Raw genomic sequence first — 20,884 nt, 5'->3', positions numbered from 1 at the left:
GTGTAGCAAGGCTTCCACAAGGTCAGGGAGTACCTTGACTTTTTCCAGCATTTGGGATCATGAGTACAGGCAGGGTGAGCCTTGGGTGGAAGGGGTGGAGTGTGGACAGAGAAAGGGATAGCATAGTGGTCTGTCCAGATGATTGGTTTGGGACTATATGCAGAGACAAGGTCATAGGAGATGAAGATTGCATCAAGGGTGTGACCTCCGGAGTGGGTTGGACCTTTGGTGTGTCGGGAGAGGTTAACTGCCTCTCTAGACTGTCGACCATGGGTTGGGTCATGAATTTGTTTGGCACATCAAACCAGATATTTAAGTCCCCCAGTAGTGTGAGTGTTTGGTGTTTTTCTTTTTTTGTAAACAATTTTTATTGATTTTATTCAAACAACAAATAACAAACCCAACTCAACTTACAGTGGTTACATATCTTGCTCGTAAATACACATACATTCTTATCTTCTCGCCCACTGTATGTCCCGTTCCACCCCCCACCTAAGCCTACTTTCTCCCATCGTTAGTCTCCACCTCTTGTGGTGGGGAGACCTCTCCCGCCATGCTTTTTGAGTCAGCATCACTTGGTCCATCATATGTGGGCCCAAATAGCTCTGCTATTAGCTGTCTCCAACCCTCTAGGGCTCCAGCTTCACCCTCTATGTCCCCTTTGCACGCTTCCTGCCATGCCACTGTTTCTGCCTCGGCCCACTTCTGCAAGTCCCTCCACCACGTCTCCACTTTGGGCTTGTGGCACGCTTTCCATCCCATTGCAATCCTTTTCGCCAATATATATGCCAGATCTTTTAATTTGCTCACATGTTTAAGCTTCCGCGGTCTGGGGAAACCTCCCAGCAAACAAGCCCACGCCATATCCACCTTCATGCGGATTCCCTTGTCTTCCATTTTCTGTGCTATATCTCTCCAATATTCCGCAATCTGCGGGCATGCCCAGAACATATGCACCATTCCTGCGCTTTCCTCATTGCATTTGGGACACACCTGGCTTCCAGCATTCTTAAATTTAGCAACCTTCAGTGGCGTCAGATATGCTCTGTGCGTTATATACAACTGTATTTGTTGCAGCCTAGCATTCCTCGACACTTTCTTGTGATACCCCTGAGCCCTTTCTCACATCCCGTCACTCATCACCTCTCCTACTTCCTCCTCCCAGGCCAGTCTAAGTGGCGTCACCTCCTTGCCCAGTTGAGTCATCATCATCTCGTACACTCTAGACGTTTCATGCCCACCTTCCGCTATATCATATATCACATCTAATGTGGTGTCCGGTTCCTCTGCAAGTTCCACTTCGGACCAGGTATCTTTAATTCGTTGCACCATCCCATGGTATGTAATATATTGCCCAGTGCTCAACCCCGTTTGCTTCACCAGCTCCTCAAATTCCAGTATTTTCCCCTCTTTCCACACATCCCCCAATGTTGCTATCCCCACCAGTTCCCAATACTTCCTAATCATTAACCCGAGTTGCACATCTGTTCCCATCATTGTAACCAGTGGGATTTGCGGCGAGCACAGGGCCGGCTTGTCCATCAACCGGCACGCCCTCTGCCACATCCCCACCCAAGACCCAACATCCCCGGGCGGCCTCTCAGCTCCTTCTTGGGTAACCATATCATTTCTCTCAAAAAGTATGGGGAGCAATCACCCTGATGCAGCTTATGTTCTAAGGTCGACTCCGCAGAGAGCCATTTGGCTACATGTTGCAACTGGCTCGCTACATAATATACTTCCCAGTTGGGTAATTTGATGCCTCCTTTCTCATGTGGGTTTTGGAGTTTCCATAGGGCTACCCTGTTCCTCATCCCGTGCCATTGGAATTCCCTGCATATGCTATCCAGCTTAGTAAAGAATTGTCGGGGTATGGAGTATGGGATGTTCACAAAGCAATGCAACAGTCTGGGCAATGCCACCATCTTGAGCATCGCCCCCCTTTCCATTATTGCCAGGGGGAGTTTCGCCCAGTTTCCGAACCCTTCTAACTGTATTATGCCTATGTTTGTCTTCTACTGTGTGATATATACCTATCCCAAGATACCTAAAGGTCGTGGTCTCCCACGGTATCTGAAGTACCGGCAAGTCCTCTATATCTGCCCAGCAGAAACACACAGGATTTGCTTGGGTTCACGGCTATACCTGAGAATTCCGCAAACCTGTCTACCACTTCTAATACATACTGCAGATTTTCCTCTGGGTAGCGCAAATACAATAACATATCATCTGCGTATAGAGAAATTAAGTGTGATGTTTCCCCAACTACAATGCCTATTTTGTCATATTGCTGCCTTAGATAAATCGCCAGAGGTTCCAAAGCCAAAATGTACAACATGGGGGACCAGGGGCATCCCTGTCTGGTCCCTCTACCAAGTTGCCACCTTTCAGAAATCACAGTCCTGTCTTCACTCTCGCTAATGGCTCGCTATATAGAAGTTCTACCCAGTGGAGATATCCTGGTCCCATACCATAGCTAGCTAGGGCCGCCTTCAGCCAGGGCCACCGGACCGAATCAAATGCCTTGATCGCATCCAGCGACACTATCGCCATTTCGCTAGTGTTCCCTTCAGTATGTTCAATCACTCGGTGTAGTCGCCTCAAATTATTCGAAATATTCCTGTTTGGGACATATCCTGTTTGATCAGGGTGAATTAATTTGGTTATGACCTTTTTTAATCTGTTTGCTAACACCGCTGTTAAGATCTTACTATCTTGGTTTAACATCGATAGGGGTCTATGGGAACTACAGTCGCTACCAGGCCTGTCGGGCTTGGGGAGTGGCACAATGACCGCTTTGCGCAGTGATTCCAGTAGTCTCCCAACTTCATATGCTTCGTTAAGCATTTCCAGCAGTGGGGGAAGAATCTGTTTTATATGCCTTGTAAAATTCACTCGGGAGTCCGTCAGTTCCCGGGGTTTTACACGTGGGCAGCTGCCTCACCACTTCTTCTAACTCTTCTAGAGTGATCGGGGCATCTAGCTCCTCCCTCTCTTCTACACTAATTTGGGGTAGCCCAATGTCTTCCAATATGTTCTCTATTTCCCCCTTCTTGTCTCCCGCCTCGTCTCTGTACAAGCGTCTATAATAGTCTACACATTCTTGGTTAACCCCCTCCTGCGTATCCACTACATCGCCATTATCTCTCACCATTGTTCTGATTGGGGGCCTAGGAGTCTCGTTTTTGTAAAGCCATGCGAGGAGTCTTCCTGGTTTGTCACCTCTAGCATGTTGTCTTTCTATGTATTTTTTATAATTAAGATTGCATAATCTATCCCAATATCCTGCACATTTCTGCTGCAGGCCCAGAGCCTTTTCTATATCTGCCTTAGTGTTACTGCCCCGCTCCAATACCCTCTCCAATTCCTTCTCAGAGTCCTGTAATTCGGTCAGAATCCCATCCTGCAGTCCTTTGGACTTGGCTATGGCTATTCCTCTCACTACCACTTTAAAGGCTTCCCAGAGTGTGCCCGCTGTCTTTACACTGCCAGTATTTATCTCGAAATAACTTATTATTTCCTCTTGTATATTCTCCCTAAATACGCTGTCTTTAAGAGCTTCTGCTCGTAATCGCCATGTGGGTATCCTTCCCCTAGGGGGTCTGTATTGCCATGATAGCAACAGTGGCGAGTGGTCTGAGAGGACTCTAGCTTTGTATTCCGCCTGCGGTATCAACTCCTGCGTGACAAATATATAGTCCAATCTTGTATGTAGGCCCTTTGGGGCCGCGTAATGTGAATAGTGTCTATCGTGCGGATGGCACGTTCTCCATGCATCTTTAAGCCCAAACTCCGCCAATAGTGCATGTAGTGCCTTTGCAGCCGGGGTGGGTCTAACTATTTTAGTGTCTGATCTATCGATGGTGGGGTCCAACACACAGTTGAAATCCCCCCCCCACAATATGGTCCCCCCCCCCCATGCTGCCACTGAGTTTACTATACAGGGTCCTAAAATACGCAGCTGTATCTTGATTCAGAGCATAAGTATTCACAATGCAGATCTCTGTTTTCCACCATCCCTCTCATAATCACCATCCTACCATCCACCTCTACCTGCAAGCTCAGCAACTGAAACGGAACATGCGGGGCTACCCATGTGATCACCCCTCTTGCGTAGGCGGAGTATGTTGCCCCCACCATTGTCCCTCTCCATTTTTTCCGTATCACTTCTAGTTTATCTTTCCTTAAATGAGTTTCTTGTAACAGGGCTATGTCCACTTTCTGTCTACGTAGATACATCATTACTTTGTTCCGCTTTAGATAACTGTTGAGCCCCCTAACGTTCCAAGTGACTATCTTAAGGTCTCCCATGGTTCATCTCGTTTTCCGTGAAGTGTAGGCTTACCCCATAACTCTTCCCCAACTATAACAAACCACAGCACATCCCCTTCCCTCCCTCCCTCCCCACCCCAACTGTTGCCCAGCTCCATCCCTGGATCTCAGGCTCCCCCGGGTTTGGGTCTACCGCGGTATTCTGGGCAAGACCCCAGCAGGGCGTCACCGCACTATCGGCGACCTAACTAAACCTAAATGGGGGATGTACAGGTTGGTCCTGCAAGGCCCCTGGTTAAAGTCTAAATCGCAGTATTCACGGATCATGAGTGACTATATTCAAGTCCCATAGTCTTAAGTTCTGAGACCCCGTGGTGCCCCTCTCGTTCATTACTTATCCGCATCACCTCCTTCTCCTGTCCGAACGTCCGACTCCTGGGGGCATCCCTGCGTGTCGAGCCATCCCATGGCTTCTTCCGGAGTTTCAAAAAACGTTCTGTACTTGTGAAAAACCTTCAGTTTGGCCGGGTAAAGCAGCATGTATTTATGACCCGCTTCTTGCAATCTCCTTTTGACTGCCCCAAAGTTCATTCTGCTCCGCTGCACCGTCCGGGTGTAATCCGGGTAAGCCGTTAGCTTGCCAAACCTCTTTGTATTGTCCCATCTTTGCGGAAATGTTCCAGGATCCTTGCTCGATCCCTGTAATTAAGTATTTTAGTGATCACCGGCGTAGCTGGGCCTCCTGGTGGCGGTATCCTCGTTAGGGCCCTGTGTGCCCTTTCCACCGCGAACCCCTGAGACAGCACTCCTCCAGTGATTTCTTGTAGCAACATTGTTTCAATGAATTCCGTGGGGTTATGGCCTTCCGCTCCTTCTGGTAGTCCAACAATACGGATATTATTCCTCCGGGCCCGTCCCTCTGCCTCCTCCGCTCTACTCTCCAGATTACCCACTCATTGTACCAGGGCATGAAATTTCCGACCGGTGGGAAGCACAGTCTGCCGTGTTAGGGCCCACCACCTTCTCGAGGTTCTCTGTGCGCTCTGCCAGAGACCTTACGTCTTGCCGTAGCAGATTCACATCCTCCAGTGCTGTTTTTAGTTCTGCCACCGCCAGTTCGAGCTTGGTCTCCCAAGCCGCCTTCAGTTCGACGATCGCTTCGAGGACCTCCTGATTCACGCCCATGGTGGCACTGCTCCCAACTTGGGCTTTGTCTTTGCTCCTGGCTCCCTCCGGGCCTGGTGGCGTCTTTGTGTATTCCTCTAATGTGGGTTGCTTACTCTTCAGTCTTGGAGGTTTGTTAGCCATGGCGCTGTGCCTCTGAGTCTTGGATCAGCCCCTTCACCCGTGGTCCTTAGTCCCAGCAAGGGTGGGTTCTCACCTCCCTCTAAGGGCCGGTGATCTCTGCTAGTTCCTTCGATCGTCCACTCTTTGTTCGGAGCACTCCACCAGCGTTTTTCCTTTTGCTTTTCTTTCTCCGCGGCCACTCGGACTGGGCAATGTGATAAATATTTTGTATCCCTAGCGATCTTTCTCTGCTGTCGTCGAACAGAGACAGCTCCTCCGTCTCAGGGGTGCGCCCCTCGGGATCTCTTTGTTCTCGTCCGCGGCCATTTTGATGCCCTCTCCGCGGCCAGCCTCTCAGAACAAAGTGACAAAGCGGTCGTTCCTCCGCCATAAATTTGCAGTCAACCTGCTCATGCTCTGCTCTGTGCCTTCCCACGCCTGCACGTCCTTTTTGGGCCGCCACTGATCAAAAAAATATGCGTTTCTTGGTCGGATCAAGTTGTCGGATCACGGAGCTCGCAGGGTTTCCAGCCTATTCCATGGCTGCCAAGCCACGCCCCCGTTTGGTGGTTAACCTGAATGGTAGCTAGCGAGTCACCGAGATTGTTGGCAAAATATCTGTCATATCCGGGGGGGGTCTGTATATGAGTAGGAAGCTGTGAGTGAGTGTTGACAGTAGAGAGAGTTTCACTAAAAGGGATTCACAGTTAGCATTGCATGGCTGGGATTCGGGAAGAGTGAGATAGAGAAATGAGGTTTATAGAGGATCGCTACTGTGCCACATGTAGAAGGTCGGTTTTGGGACATAAGCGAGTAGCCGGGGGTAAAGCCTTGTGCGCAACTGAAAATCACCAGAAAACCAAGTTTCGGTGATGAAAATGAGGTCAGGATTGTCGGAGTATAGGAGGTCAAAGATGCTGTGTCTGTTTCTCGCCACGGAGCAGGCATTGAAAAGGAGGCAGGTGACTTCATGAGGGGTGGCAGATTTCCTGACGCTCGTGGCTGAGAAGGCTTGGTTGGATTGAGAGGCGGTGGGTAAGGTGTCAGTCGTTGCGATGCAAGGAGTGGCCAGAACAGTCTGGGTCGCTGAGGATGACCAAGGGTGGGGTGCATTATTGTTTGGCAGTGGGGGTTCGTGACACAAGTGCTCTTTGAGGGGGTAAGTGGGTCAGGTCGATGTGGAGCTGGAAGAGTAGGCGGGCGGTGGTAGGTATTGGTACGATGTGGTGGGGAGGATCAGGGGAGAGAGGGTGGTACATATGTGGTGTGTGGGGTCAGGTGAGTTGTTGAGTGGTTCATGTTTGGATGGAGCTAGGGGTTTTGGTGTGCTAGGTGAGAGGTCATGTTCAAAGAGCTGGAGGCGCGTAGTAGCAGGTGGGGTGGGCCTGACGGCATGGCTGGGAAAGGATGGGTGACTGATGAAGAAATGGAGAGGTATGGAGACTTAAAGGAGAGGGCCGGTCACCCTTTCTGTGATTTGTGCGTTTGGCTGCAAGAGGAGTGTGAGAGAGTGTCGGCGGGTCAGAGGGGAAACGGGATGAAGGGACGGCTTTAGGTAGGGCAAGACGTGCTACTTTGACAGAAGAGAAAGGGATTGAAGGGGAAGTTCTGTGGGTGGGGGTCAATGAGGAACAGAGGGTGGGGTGTAGGGCGAGAGGGTTTTGTAGGTGAATCGGGGGAGTTACCAAGCTGTGCAGAGTTCGGGGGGGGGGGGGTGCAGGTCCTTGTGGGTCTGCACTGTCAAGGAGACGCTGGGACTTTGAAGGAATGGTGTTGGTGGTGAGGAGGTGGTATGGAATTGAGGTGGGGGGATGGATGGAATGCATGTTGGCAGAGGGTTGACCATGATGGTGTGACGTGGTGCTCTGGACGAGTAGGTGAATGCTAGTGCAGGGGTCAAAGGGGTTTTAGCAGGGGCATGGAGGACTGAGGTCAGGGGCGCAAGTCTGGGGGGGGAGTTAATGCGTGACCGCACCAATGGCGCGGTAGTGGCTGGGGGCTTGTGTTGTTAGGAGTGGCAGAGATCTCCGCTGGCTTGAGAGTTGGAAATTGCACATGGTGTAGGAATGGGGGAGTAAGGGGTTGTTCTCAATGGATGCCCAGGGGGTGAGAGAAGGCAGGAGGGGGGGTGGGCAGAGGTGTGAGGGAAGTGGGTAGGGGAAGGTGGTATTTGGCTTGCTAGCGCGCTCCTCTGATCTTAGAGTTAGAGGGGGTATGGTGAATGTGTGGGGAGTACGAGGAGGGTCAGAGTGTATGAGTGTTTGAGTGCGGAGGTCGGTGATGGCGGGGTGAAGTGGAATGAGCGGGAGCAGGTTATGAATGAAGGAGCTAGTACGGAGGACTTGCGCCGGGTGGGGTGCATTATTGTTTGGCAGGGGGGTGCTAGTGGTGCAGAGGGGGCAGGGTTGTGGGGGCAGAGTTTGGTTGGCGTGTTATCTCTGTTCGGTTGGGCAAGTCAGTCATAGTTATGGGATGGAGTAGTGCAGCAGCAGAGCGGTGTGGGGGTCAGAGAGTAGCTGCAGATACAGAGGGTTAAGACAGAAGGTGTCAGGGCCGATGCACTTAAGGCTAAGACAGCAGAAGATGTAGTGAGAGTTAATGCAGTAGCAGCATCTAGATTTGGGACACCTGGATAGAGGGAGAAGGGCCTAACACAGGGGCACAACAGTAAATGATATAACGGTGAATTCAATGGCAGTAAATGCAATAACAGTGACTTCAATGGCAGTCAATGTAATAGTAGCACCTAGATTTGGGACATCTGGATAGAGGGAAAAGGGCTTAACACGGGGGCTCAACATTAAATGCAATAACAGTGAAATTAGTGGCAGTGAATGTAATAGCAGCACTTGGAATTTGGGACACTTAGATAACAGGAGAAAGGCCTAGGTTTCACAGAATGGCAGGCAGTAATACAGCACCTAGATTAGAGAATCCTGTATAGTGGGAGAGAGGCCTAGCTTTCATGATACAAGCAGTTCTTTAGATTGTTTGTCTTCACTGTGGATTGGAGTACTTCTTTCCAGGGGGTAGTGTTGTATGGTGGGGTGAATGCTAAAGTGGTTATTGGTACCACTGTGATTGTGCGAGAATGGCGCCTTCCTTATCCGTTGGCGCTGGTTGACGACAGTCTGTTCTTCGTTTGACGCGTCTGGGTACTGCAGATGGATGCTACTGCTTGTTTGTGGGTGGAATTTTGCCTTTGCAACCACCTAGTTGAAAACGGTTGCAGCAGGGAAGTGTTAGCTGCTGTTAGAGGGAACGGTAGGAGTTTGACACTGCACCCTGGTACTCGGGTGGGAGCACTGCTGGTCCTTCCCTTGAGCTCAGTGTGGAGAATGAGCTAGGTGATGGTATACAGTGGGTCTGTTTAGTTATATGTGTCACTGTGCGATTGAGGGTTACTTGGTAGTTTAGGTTTGGTTTATGTTAGTGGTTTCTGCTTCCCCTGCTGACACCTGCAGACAGTCTTGAGCCCTTTCTGTTGGAGCCGCCCTTTGCCTCAGGCCCTTAGCCACAGGGGTTGCAACAGGCAGAGGGGCTGCCCTAGCACTGGGATGTATATGGGGACCGTTGGCCAATCATGGGAGGGGGCAGGGACAGAAGGCAGGAGCAAGGCAGAAAACACATGGGCATGGGCCCAGAGCAGAGCCTTGAGCGTGCAGGGCTGGAGGCTCAAATCAAGTTGGAGGGGCGTAAATGGGGGCACCAGTGAAGGCATGACATGCACCTGCACCTGGGACCATAATGGTGCGGTGGGTGTCGCGGATGCTACCACAGGCTTCTTGTGTGTATGCACATGGAGCCAAAGCCAATCATGGGAGGGGGAGGGACAGGTGGTGGGAGCAAGGCAGAAAACACACGCACACGGCCCCGCAGCGGAGGCTTGAGCGCGCAGGGCTGGGGGCTCACATCAAGTTGGAGGGGTGAAAATGGGGGGCATCAGTGAAGGCACAACACTCACCTGCATCTGGGACCAAAATGTGGTCAGGGGAAGGCAACAGCTACCTGATCCTAACCTCACATGGGAGGAGAATGCGATCACTGGGAAGTGGTGACTTCTGAAGATGAAGTTGAGACAATTCCCAGATATTTAATGACATACTATCAATGTACCAATCCCTTGAAGGTCAATGTCCAAAGACCCTGTTATAAAAAGTCAATTAAACAGAACAAAGTTGGTGCCTTAGAGACTCGGGATTAAACATGAACATCTTGAATTTTCATAGTTCTGCCTTAATGCAAAGTCCTCATTCTAATGCAACATTGCAGACTCTTCGGACATTTCGGTGCTGGACTGCCCTTGTGGGCGGGACAAAGACTGATATGCAAATGGATATCTCCCATCTGTGAAGGTACAGTGAGCAAAAAGCAATGGCTGCGAACTCTCAATGTGGTTAATAACCACTGAACAGGTTATCATGCCTTGTTCTTTCGAGAGAGGGGCGCCTGCTACCTTTTTTGTAACATTGCAGACTCTGTACACAAGCTCCCCTTACTATAAAACTCAGTTTCTAGAACTATCTGACTTAGTTGAAAATAACATGTAACAACTTAATGTTACCTATTCTATGAACTTCAGTTCCCATAATGCTAAAGTACTGGACCGAGGAAGAGGAGCCGAGAGGCAACAAGGACTCAAAATGGTGGACATTCTGGCAGATGTAAATATGTACATGGCACTGGAACAACGCATATATACGGCCAGAGGCTGTCCTGGGAAAGCGAAGAAAATCTGGCAAAAATGGGCAGTGGCGACTTGCCGTTCAACGTTGCGCAAACATGTTGAATAGGGTGAGGGAGCGAGGGTGATGATGGAGTATAAGTGGCTGTGAGTGGATTGTTTTGATTGGTTATGTAACAGTAAATGTATGTTTACTATGTGTTTCAAAATCAATAAAATGTTATGTCAAAATAAAATGGTGCACATTCAAAGGTGCGGTCTAGTTGTTATCAATTAAAGCACTTGAGCAGCATATTTAAAGCCCAATATGAAGCCCAGCTGGGGTATGCAGTAGAAGAAGAGAATGCAGTTGAAGCAGAGGAGGAAGGTCGAGTAGCAGTTTATGGCCATGCGGGTGACGTAGCTGAGGAAACTACAAACATCTGAGGTGCTGAGGCAGCCACAGAGAGAAGCCTGCTAGCAGGTATCACCCCGAGAGGTGAAAACTAAAATAACTGCAGAGTATGCACAGCAGAAGGCAGCGTACTAAGAAACAACCCAGCTGAGATGGAGATCCGTGGCAGACAGAGGAAGCCGCAGAAGAGCAACAGAGCTGTCGTCACTCCCAGAGACCGCTGCACAATTAACCCGGGGCTCGCAGAAGCGGGAGAGGAAGTGTGAGGAATTCGACCATCCGCACGGTGGGTGTGCGCTCAACTGGGCTTTTGAATTTTTTTTTAAATTAAAATGTGTGGGGCTACACATTTTCCTATGCTCACTTGCACGGCATACGCATAGACCTGTATATTATGGGTAGACACAGCCTACATACGCAGTCCCCCCTGTCATAGTTTGGATATGACAGCCAGGAGTACACCATGTCATCTCAGTAAGGAGGAGGCCCAATATTCCCATGCCAGCGCCAGTCTGATTAACTAACAAAGGCTCCATGGATCTGCCCTGCAGCTGGTGGCAGCGATTAACATACAAATAGAATGTACTTCAGACAGGCCCACGTGGGGCCTGGCTGCAGAGGCTAACAAAGGAGACAGGAAAACCCAACAACCTTTCATATGCAACTGTGTCAACCTGTAGCCATCTCCCACTCTCACTATCAATTGACAGTGAGCTGTCATGTCTGGGACTGCGTGTTTATAGTAGTTCACCCTGCAGGGGGGACCCCACGAGGATGTGGTTTGCAGGAGCCAGAGAGTCTGGTCTCGCTACAAGGGGAGACCTGCCACTTTAATCAGGAACCACTAGTTAATCCACTAACTAGAGAGACTTTGATCCACAACAGACAGGAAGATAGGTGGGATTTAGTATCACATGTTTTCACCCCTTTACCTTTCCTGTTGCAAAGCACTCTGCTTGTGATCTCATGCATACAGGAGATTTTTGTAGGGACTAAGATTGGTTCATTAAGGTAGGATTAACCTACACCAATCCCTGTGAGCCATTTGGGTTCAAAAGATGGTTGAGCCCCTCTTTTGGCACATCGTCTGTAGGCTTCACCAGAAACAGAAGGAAGAACTCCTCATTGGACCCTGGCTAAAGGGGCAGTCTGCCTTACATCTTCTGCCAGCGAAGGAAGGCCAGGACCTCCAAGAGGGAAACAAGATGCCTCCTCTAAACATCTCCCAGGGAACAGAGGGAGATACCGAATCCAGAACACCCTCCAGCAGCTCCAGAACTGGTACTCAGCCAGCACAGAGCATGCCCTGTTAGGCTCTGCAGCAAACTTCCTAGGTGGGAAGCGCTATAGAGTCTCTGAACCCGAAACCAAGGACGAGGCAGCTGCCTGCAACACACTCCCCAGCTTTGGGCCATCCAACTTAAAGGATGACACAAGTCCAGTGAAGAAGCTGGGAGAAGGGCTTTGCCGAGCATCTTCAGAAGTCCACCTTGAAGGACATTTTCGAGCCTGTCGAGTTCCTCGAGCTGCAACCGACTACAATGCTGACCGTTGTTATGCTGCAGTCGCTTAAAGTCATCTAGGACACTTCGACCAGTGCTTCAGAACCACCGACCAGCACTGAGACCATAATTCCTGACCTTGAGCCACTGTGTAGGCCAGCGTGCAGCCATCCACCCAGCTTTGCTCGCCGGACTGTTTGCCGCATGATACCCGCAGCTGTCTCTCGTCTTGAACTCTGCCACAGAAGCTGCAAAGCACCCTGAAACCGGCTCATTAAAATGAGATCACACAAGTTTTCCTTGATATTCAATCACAAGCTTATAGGTGAGTTAATTGGCTTTTCCTGTAGGTAGGTGTACTCGGTCTAGGCATAGTTGTCGGACCACACTGTCCACTCATTACAGGTCACGTAACTGACACACCTTACGTGCTTCTTCTTTACAATTACACTGCCACTGTTTCAGCTTCACAGTGGTATTGGATTTATCCTCTTGGAGCTTTCTTAATACTTGTTTTGCCACCATTCACTCGTTATACTTTCAAATATTCTCATAGCTTTTGCCCCTGCTTATTCGTTCAGTTTACACAGTTCCTTATATTCGTATGGCACTTGCCAATGCTTGTTTTCTTCAGTGTACACAGTTCACACTTCATTTTATCAGGGAAGATCACCAACTGCTTTCAATACAATTGGTATTCAATCACACTTGCTTTCTTTCAGTTCGGGATTGAAAAAAAGGTTTTCATGTCATTCCATTCAGTCACATTCCATAAATTACCATCAAATTCCCAGTTTACTCTCCTGCTGGGGATTTACACCCTGTTCACGGGCGTATTCATAATTTCAAATACTTCTGTTTCCCTGGCCCTTGCTTGGCCTTGTCAGTTTCATCTTGTTTGCACTTCAGTATTCGCAAAAACCCTTTCATTCAGTTTTCAACGCAGCTCCACGTTTTTGTACTTCTCAACAGTATTTATTTCAAGCGGGACCGGCATTCATGTTGCCAAAATGGTCCCTCACTCACTTGCCAGTGATCTGACCTGCAGTAACCACGCAGTCCACACCACAGCGTCCCAAATTCATTCAGGCTTCTTTGACTCTCCGGGGATGCTGTCTTCAGGTGCTGCTCTCCATGTTGGCAGGCTCTCTGTGGCTGTCGCTGCTCCTCGGTCGGCACGCCTCTCAGCCAGAATCTCTGCCACCAGGGTATGCCGAGAGGCAGTCTCCCAGACTCCAGGAGGTATGCAGACCAGCTTTGCTACCAGAGACCTTTTGAATGCTCCCGCCACAATCCCCTTCCGCTTCAACGACTCTGCAGCTGGTAGGCCCTTCCGGCACGTGTCTCCCTTGCTTCACTCCCGACTTCTCCTGCAAGTGTTCCACAGGCCGTCTCATTAGTCTCACCTGAGTGGACCATTTATAGCGCCTCCATGGGTCCCAGGTGCAGGCAATGTTCCTTTACTGCATAACTGTCTTGGTACTCGGCATCCCTCTTTCTCGTCCCTGTACTAGAGTGGTGTTTGTGTATGTCCGAGTTAATAAAGAGCGGATATAGGACTCTGGGTTGTCTCTTCCTCATCTCAGTACCTGACTGGTGTGTATTGGGAGAGTATTTTCTGGAGAAATAGGAGAGAGATTGGTAATACCCTATAAAGGCTTAGGGGATATTTGACTCCTTTTTAGAAGGGAACTGGGGGATGCCATGTTTCACCAAAGGGTGCCTCATCTCCACTCCCCAAGTCTCCTCCACCCAGGATCTGGATCCGAAAGCGACGGCCTTTCCCTGGCTACCTGGGAGGTGGATATATTGGAGAAAGAAGTGCGGAAGCCTTCAGATTCCTCACACTAGGTCGCAACGGACAAGACCCAGCTTTGAATAGGAGGAACAGATTGGTTACCCATAGGGGAATAGACTATGTTTTCCCATTCACGAGCAAAATGAGAGACACAAAATCTACCCCACAAACCCCAGATTGGCTATAGGAGAGCAGTAGGGTTGAAGCAAAGGACCTGGAATCGGCAGGGTGCTGTCCAGCACTAAGGGAGGCCAGGACTTACTTTATCCAGGAGGGTAACAGGAGGAGGATAACGGAGAACCACAGTGGCCGCATGGATCGTACAGCAAAGATGGAGGCTGAAAAGGCAGGGTAAAATTCTTTATACCCACTTCCATGGGAAGTTCCACCCCCAAGAGGATAGCTTTGATGGCGATTTCATGGAGAACACCATCATGGGGAATGCAGAACTCTCTGTAGAGGCCCTGATCAGATATTTTAGGTACTCCCTCCTTTTCCTCACAGTTTGTGGTTGAAAGGGCCCATCTCGCATTGATAACTAAACCAAGAGCTACCCTAGACCTTTTATTGCAAGATTATTGAACTTCTCTGATAGTGGCCTAGTGCTAAAATATGCTATAGAAAAGGGAGGAGTTATACTACCAATCAACCAGAATCATCGTATACCCGGATTTCGCTACAGGTGTCCAGAGGTCTTGGCAATCATTTCAAGAGGCTAAGCAATTATTGAGGGGATTTCTCATGCAATTCTTGTTCTTCAAAATTGTGTTTTTAATTTCCTGTTCTCCTGGCCCATATGGGGGAACTAGCTAAATAGAATGCTATGAAACTTAAAGTGGAAAGTGTTGTTTGTGTGATAGTACTACCTTTTTGTACCATATGATATCACACGATATATGCACACGTGTAGTGTTTGTGAAGCCGATGTGCTGATGGCAAGTGTCCTGTAAGCATGCTCTGGGCATGTTCTGCCACATAGTTTGAGATGTGGGGTACACTGCTCTGTTTGGGTTAACAGTGAGTGTGGGTAGGATAGCCAACGTTTTTCGTGTATACTTGAACTCATTTTTGCACTTGCAGATCAGGATTTGGTTTTGCATGTTCCCAGTTGTCAGTGTCTGACAGTTGCCCGCTCGGCTCCCACTAAATGTATGAGTTAGAATGTGCTGGGCTTAAATAATCCCATTACAGCAAAAAAGCTATCTTCATACCGTGATTATCATGGGAAACAGATTGCTGTGATGCAGGAAACACACTCTTTCTTCAGTCCACGAGTGCTTTTCCAAACACTGGGAGATACAAGATACTTCGAGTTTTTAACCTTATCCATAGTTCTTTCACTGTATTTCATCAACGTTCGACCAACGGGATAAATCTGATTGTGGCCAGTTTTATTAATGGTCAGTCCACTATATTAGCCCACGCCCCCTCAATTTGGATAATCCCATCTGCTTTGAACATGTATCCTGATTCCAAGATATCTCTGACAATACTTTGGTTGTTTGGGGACGGAATTTTAATACTATTCTCTATGGATCAACAGCATAGCCCTCCATGCAATGCAAGGGGTTCTTAGTAAATCCAGTGTCTGCTTGTGAGTCTGATGTTAGGGCTTTTGAATCGCGGTAGTCTTTGGGTTCCTCCATTTTGTTGATTGTTGATATTGGAGGCAAGCTTCACATTTTTCGTGAAGTTTGCAGACTGTGTGGTTACTCTATAATGGGTAAACCAGTTGTGGGCGGACGATATGGTGAAGATGACAGGCCAGGATTTAGATGGGCCAGATTTGTACGGCAAGAGATAGGCAGAACGTTCGGTTGTCGCAGCCGGTCCGCCCGCAACCTGAGGAAAATTATTAATGGTGGGTTTGCTGCTTTTTCCTCCTCTCTGTATTCTAATACCTAATCAGTATTCTCCGAGTCCTTTTTTGTGGAAATCTCATTTCCTGTCCTGTCTGACGTCTCATTGAGATCGTGTGAAAGGTCTTGATCTTAGGCATTTTTTCTGCGTTATGGCTCATACTAATTGCAAAATAAAAGCAATGTCTGCTGCAATTTATACTAAGAAGGCTTTCAATGTGGTTTCTTAGAGATTTCTTTTCCTTGCTGTAATACTTTGAACTAAAACATGGTGCTGGTGCACAGTGCATTCTGGTGCGCACTGAGCCATAACGGACATTCGCTTCATGGCCCAGTGGGATTTGCACTTGCTGTGAACTGTAAACATATTTTCAGCATTGCTCGCACTATTTCACTGGAAAACCATTTTGTCAACGTTATTTGTTGCTTATGTTAGTTTGCATTGCTCATCCAAGGAACCGGTGCGCAAAGAGGCTGGGATAAGCATGTTCCGGCTGATATCTGATAAGGTTACCATGGACATTGTCAAAACTGAGGATGAGTTAGAGTTGTGTTTTTTGCTTTCTTGAGAAAGGGAAGAGTCCTGCTCCTTGAGGTTTCCGTGGGTCACTCCGGCCGGGGGAGCACAAGAGCTACTAACGAGTAGAGTCTCAGGCCAGAAAATTCTCGAAGGTGCCACCCTGCGTTTGCGGAAGGCTTAAAATACAGGACACTGAAACGGTGAGGCAGAAAGCTTCACCTTGGACGGAGGGCACCTTGCTCCAAGCCCGTTGACTGCCGAAGTCTCTGTGCCTAACTGTTTTTAGGGATTTTCAGTGGATTCTGGTGAGATGAGGGCATTCCTTAAAGCTGCATCAATGGTGATGTATTTTCTTTAGACTTCTTTTATTCATTTATTCACTGATCATTATTGTTGCATTTATTCATTTATGTATGCTCTTGATGAATAAAGGGCTATATAAGAGCCGGTTTATCATTTAGCTGAGCGTGTGTATGTGTGAATCATTGCCTCCCTGCGTTCAAGGTCTTTCATTCAGTGTATTGGTGAGAAAAATAAGATCTATCTGTTCACTTTTTGGAAAGCAAAACACTTGCCCACAAATGCTTCAGATTTGGCTCATCTTTTATCAAAGCAGTCCAGCTATTCTAGTCTTCTCCAGTTGCTATGGTACTTACCAATGATTTACTTTACTCTATAACACCAGTGTATAGGGACACCAGCCAAGGATGGCCTCTTTGCCCTCATCTTTTTGCTCTTTCGATTGAGAGTTGGGCGGAACCCATCTAGCAAAAGCATCCATCTCTCTGGTGACTCCCAAATAATCTTTCTCTGTGCCAACTATATTTTGTTTCATGTCAGAGATCCTGCCCATAACCTGCAGCATATTATGATGAATGGCCAAACATGTGGCTCACACTCAGTTCTTTTCCCTCTGAGTGATTCGGCAGGTTCCAGTGGACATCTGATCATCTTGAGTCAGATAGCCTAAAGAACAATTCACCTCCCAGAGATGGTTCAAGTGTGTTTAGTGAATTTTTAGGTGCTAGGTGCATCCTTCACCCTCCCGTCTAGACTAAGCAATTTCTCCCTAGCCCCGTCATCCTTACTCCCCACTTTAGTTTCTAGAGCTTATTTACCTCAACTATCTATGGTCTAGCTGTCTGTCAATGAGTCCGTAGAGGCAATTGACTTATCTATCCAAGCTGCCTCCGGGACTCGCTAGGCTATCAAGAATGCTCGTTCTAAAGGGATGGTGGGGTTATGCCTTACATTCAAGACCCACTTTGTCTGATCTTCGGCATCTACTCGCTGACCTTTTGATCAAATGAACTCCTCGACTGTGTAAGGGTGCAAAAGTAGACGCGGGACACAAAGGTGCATGCTTGTTGGCATAAACAATTATTGAACAAAAAATAGGGACAAGTACGCTACCTGTTCTATAACCAAGGGAGTTTCCCTGCCTCAAACAAAATTAAGGATAACTTCAGAATATCTGTCAAAAGTAAATAGTCCACTGTCCTATTGACCAAACCTATTTCCTTCCCTTAAACTTCAACAAAAACCTATAAGTAGATTGTACCCTGCTTATAGCAGGACGACTCCCTCCTTCGGGATATCTTAGGCATTTCATATATGGCTTCTTCCTCTAGCCGTCACTAGGCTTTAATGTGTTGTTCCCCATGATTGGAGAGGAGGCCTTTCTCTCTGCAGACCTCAGCAAAGTTCCAAAACAATATTAGGAAGGCGTCACCCTTCCCCAAGGCTTTCTCAGGCTCTCTTTTCCAATACTTATTTATCAACATTCTGTCTTCTGCCAAAGGATATGTCTCCCTTCCTCTGGTCTTCTCATAACTTGTGCCAAAAGGATATCGTCTACCCTTGGGCTTTTTGTGACTTTTGCCAAAGAATCTCTTCCCCTGGACTTCGCGTCATCATGTGGCTCCCAGTCCCCTCTTTCAGCTCTGTAAAATGGATTTCTTAAGCCCGGTTCACTAACCGGCCAGGCATTATCTTGTGTATAACTCTCTTGGTTTCTCATTGTTCGGGTGCCCGACCCCTCTTTCAGTCTTAACTACGCCTGGTTCACTATCCTGCCAGGCCTCTCTTTGAGTCTCTTTGGGGTGCTCTTTCACCCCCTGCTTTCTCAACTGGTCTCTCTCTTTGGTCCCACCGGGACGAGGAAGATATCTCTGCACTTCTTCCTAACCACAGCCTCTGGGGTCTCCCTGTGCCTTCCTGGTCTCCAACCACACACCTTTGCACTTGGTCCACGAGTGTTCTGGTCCTCTGCAACACAAGTAAGCTTCTGTGGCTTCCCCTAGGCTCTCCCGGTCTTCTTTCGGCGGCTCCACCAAGCTGGTTTCTCACCGTGCATCTGGTCTCGCCCGGAATATTCGGCTGGCTTTGTTTTTGCCACTGTACGCCGGGTTCCCCAACAACCAGATAGGTCAGAGTTCTTTTCCGCCTCCTCGGTCCCCAGCTGCTCTGGTGCAGAACTTATCTGGATTAGAGTCCTTTATTATTTTTTATGTTGTGGTGTTTTTATAGCTTCCAATAGCTAGTATGTCTGTATTGATTCCATGTAGGGCTCTTCATTGTCCTGCACTTCCTTGTGGCAGTACTTTTGGAGTCATCCATATTCACTCTTCCCTGTCACAGTATCATCTGCCTGATGTACATAATTGCTATGTATAAGGACATTCATAGAAGAAAGAGGACACAGAGGATGGGGGTGTCGGAGCCCTGTTTCTATGGATGGGTGAAATATGTCTGGCATCATGATGCTATGGATATCGCGTTCTCCCTTGACAGTCCCCACTTCTCCCACAGAGGGGTTCCCCACCCATGGAATCCTCCCACTGAGTACCAATGCCAGGGGGCCAACAGCTCTCAGTCTAATGACTGCATTTACCCACTCCATGCTGGTTTTGTCACTGGCCCTGCTCTACTGCACTTTCCAACTTTTCTCAAAACTATTGAATGGATTAGACTCCACCCAAGTCTCCATAACATGTGTGTGCGCATTCATGTGTTTGTGTGTATGAACACAGTGAATCTATCTTTTGTACTGCTTAATAAATATTTTCCCATTTCTGATTACTTGTAAAGTATTTAGTCTTTATAAGGTTGAAATGCTTGGAACATTTGTGGGCACTGGTACACCATGCATTTTTTAAAATACATTTGTCATCATTCTGAAATATGTGTTTAATATTTTTGTGTTCTTAAGCGTGACAAATGGCGGGAAAACAACATTGGCAAACCGACTTCATGCACAACTTCCAAACAGCAGCCTGATTTCACAGGATGACTACTTTAAGGTAAATGTAACCCCTTTTTATTTTTTTACTTTGGGTTCTAGCACGTTTTCCATCGTCCAGGGATTATGTCAAAATGTGGAAACTGCTCAAGAGTTCAGCACCCATCTTTAGCATAAGACTTTATAATGGTTTGTGAACATTTTAAGACTCTGAACAATGCATGTATAAATGACATTTGCTGACAAACACTCATTTGTATGTCTTGTGAGGAATCTGAGGGCATTGTCACTTCTTTCCCCCAACATATTCTCCTCCCAGGGGGCCAGGGAAAGGCTGTTGCTGTCGGATCCTGACCCTGGGGGTCGATATGCGAGGGAGGATAACCTGGGTGGAGGATCCCGCAGGCCTTTAGAGGTTACCTGTCCCTTCCCTTTCTTTTGCATAACACATCTCCCAGTAAACACCATTGTGATACTGGGACGAGGGAGCGACACACTAGAAACATACATTACATATACAAACACCACTTTGGTACTGGGACAAGGAAGATGCACCGAAGACTGACAACAGACTGCAGAGCTCACTCTGCACAGTCTAGTTGTCAATGACCTATTCCAGCTGGCGGGATATTTAAAAGCCAGTGCTGGAATTGTGAGAGGGACATGAAGGAGAGGAACTTGTTTGCGAGAGCAGTCGTGTGAAAAGGCAGTGAAAGATCTAGAGAAGCCAGAGAGAGATGCAGAACAAGCGCAGCAGGAAGCCAGGTGGAAGGCAGGCCGATGCGAGAGAGCTCTGCAGAATAAAGCCAGAGCTTTCCTCTGAAATGGAGAAGCAGCTGGAGAGACCGGGGAAAAGCCAGAGGGAAACCACCGAGCGAACTGCAGCATAGCAGAGGCTTGTGATGTCACAGAAGCAGTAAGGTGCATCAGCGAGACCGGCAGCCAAAAAGGAACCTGTCGTGGGAGGACCAGCAGGACACAGAACGCTTCCAAGAGGCACGACAAGAGGCATCCCCACACCTCTTGTCGGAAACGCCAAGCAACACCGGTGAGTCTTCCCAGGATATTTACAATATATGGCAAGCAGCTAACAGGAAAAGTCTATAATTACGTGAAATCCCTCAATTAAGTACATTTGAAACACATACAGAATAAGTGTGACAAGCAAGTAATGAATGGTGATAAAGCCATAGAAAAGATTAATACTAATAAAGTGAACTGGGGGAAGCTGATATGGAAAAGCAATGTAAGTAAGCACATTGAGCAAATCAACCATAAGTGACTGTTTGGAATAAGCATTGCTAAGAGTCAACTGAGCATTGTCCAG

At 48.1% G+C, this 20,884-nt stretch overlaps 1 protein-coding gene across 8 annotated transcripts in view; it reads left to right on the top strand.

The window, feature by feature from the left end:
- The window catches only part of NMRK1 (nicotinamide riboside kinase 1), a 665,849-nt gene that overhangs the window by 71,933 nt on the left and 573,032 nt on the right, over nt 1–20,884 (top strand). For all 8 annotated transcript variants that reach the window (XM_069625832.1, XM_069625834.1, XM_069625835.1 and 5 more), the window contains one exon: nt 19,528–19,618. In XM_069625832.1, the coding sequence (XP_069481933.1) occupies nt 19,528–19,618 (91 nt within the window). The remainder of the gene's footprint in view (nt 1–19,527; nt 19,619–20,884) is intronic.

This window comes from Ambystoma mexicanum, chromosome 6p, assembly GCF_040938575.1.
Source record: "Ambystoma mexicanum isolate Mex_15411 chromosome 6p, UKY_AmexF1_1, whole genome shotgun sequence".
In the NCBI taxonomy this organism is placed as follows: Eukaryota; Metazoa; Chordata; class Amphibia; order Caudata; family Ambystomatidae; genus Ambystoma; species Ambystoma mexicanum.
Note: the sequence above shows the minus strand (reverse complement) of the source record. Positions and strands in the feature narration are given on the sequence as shown.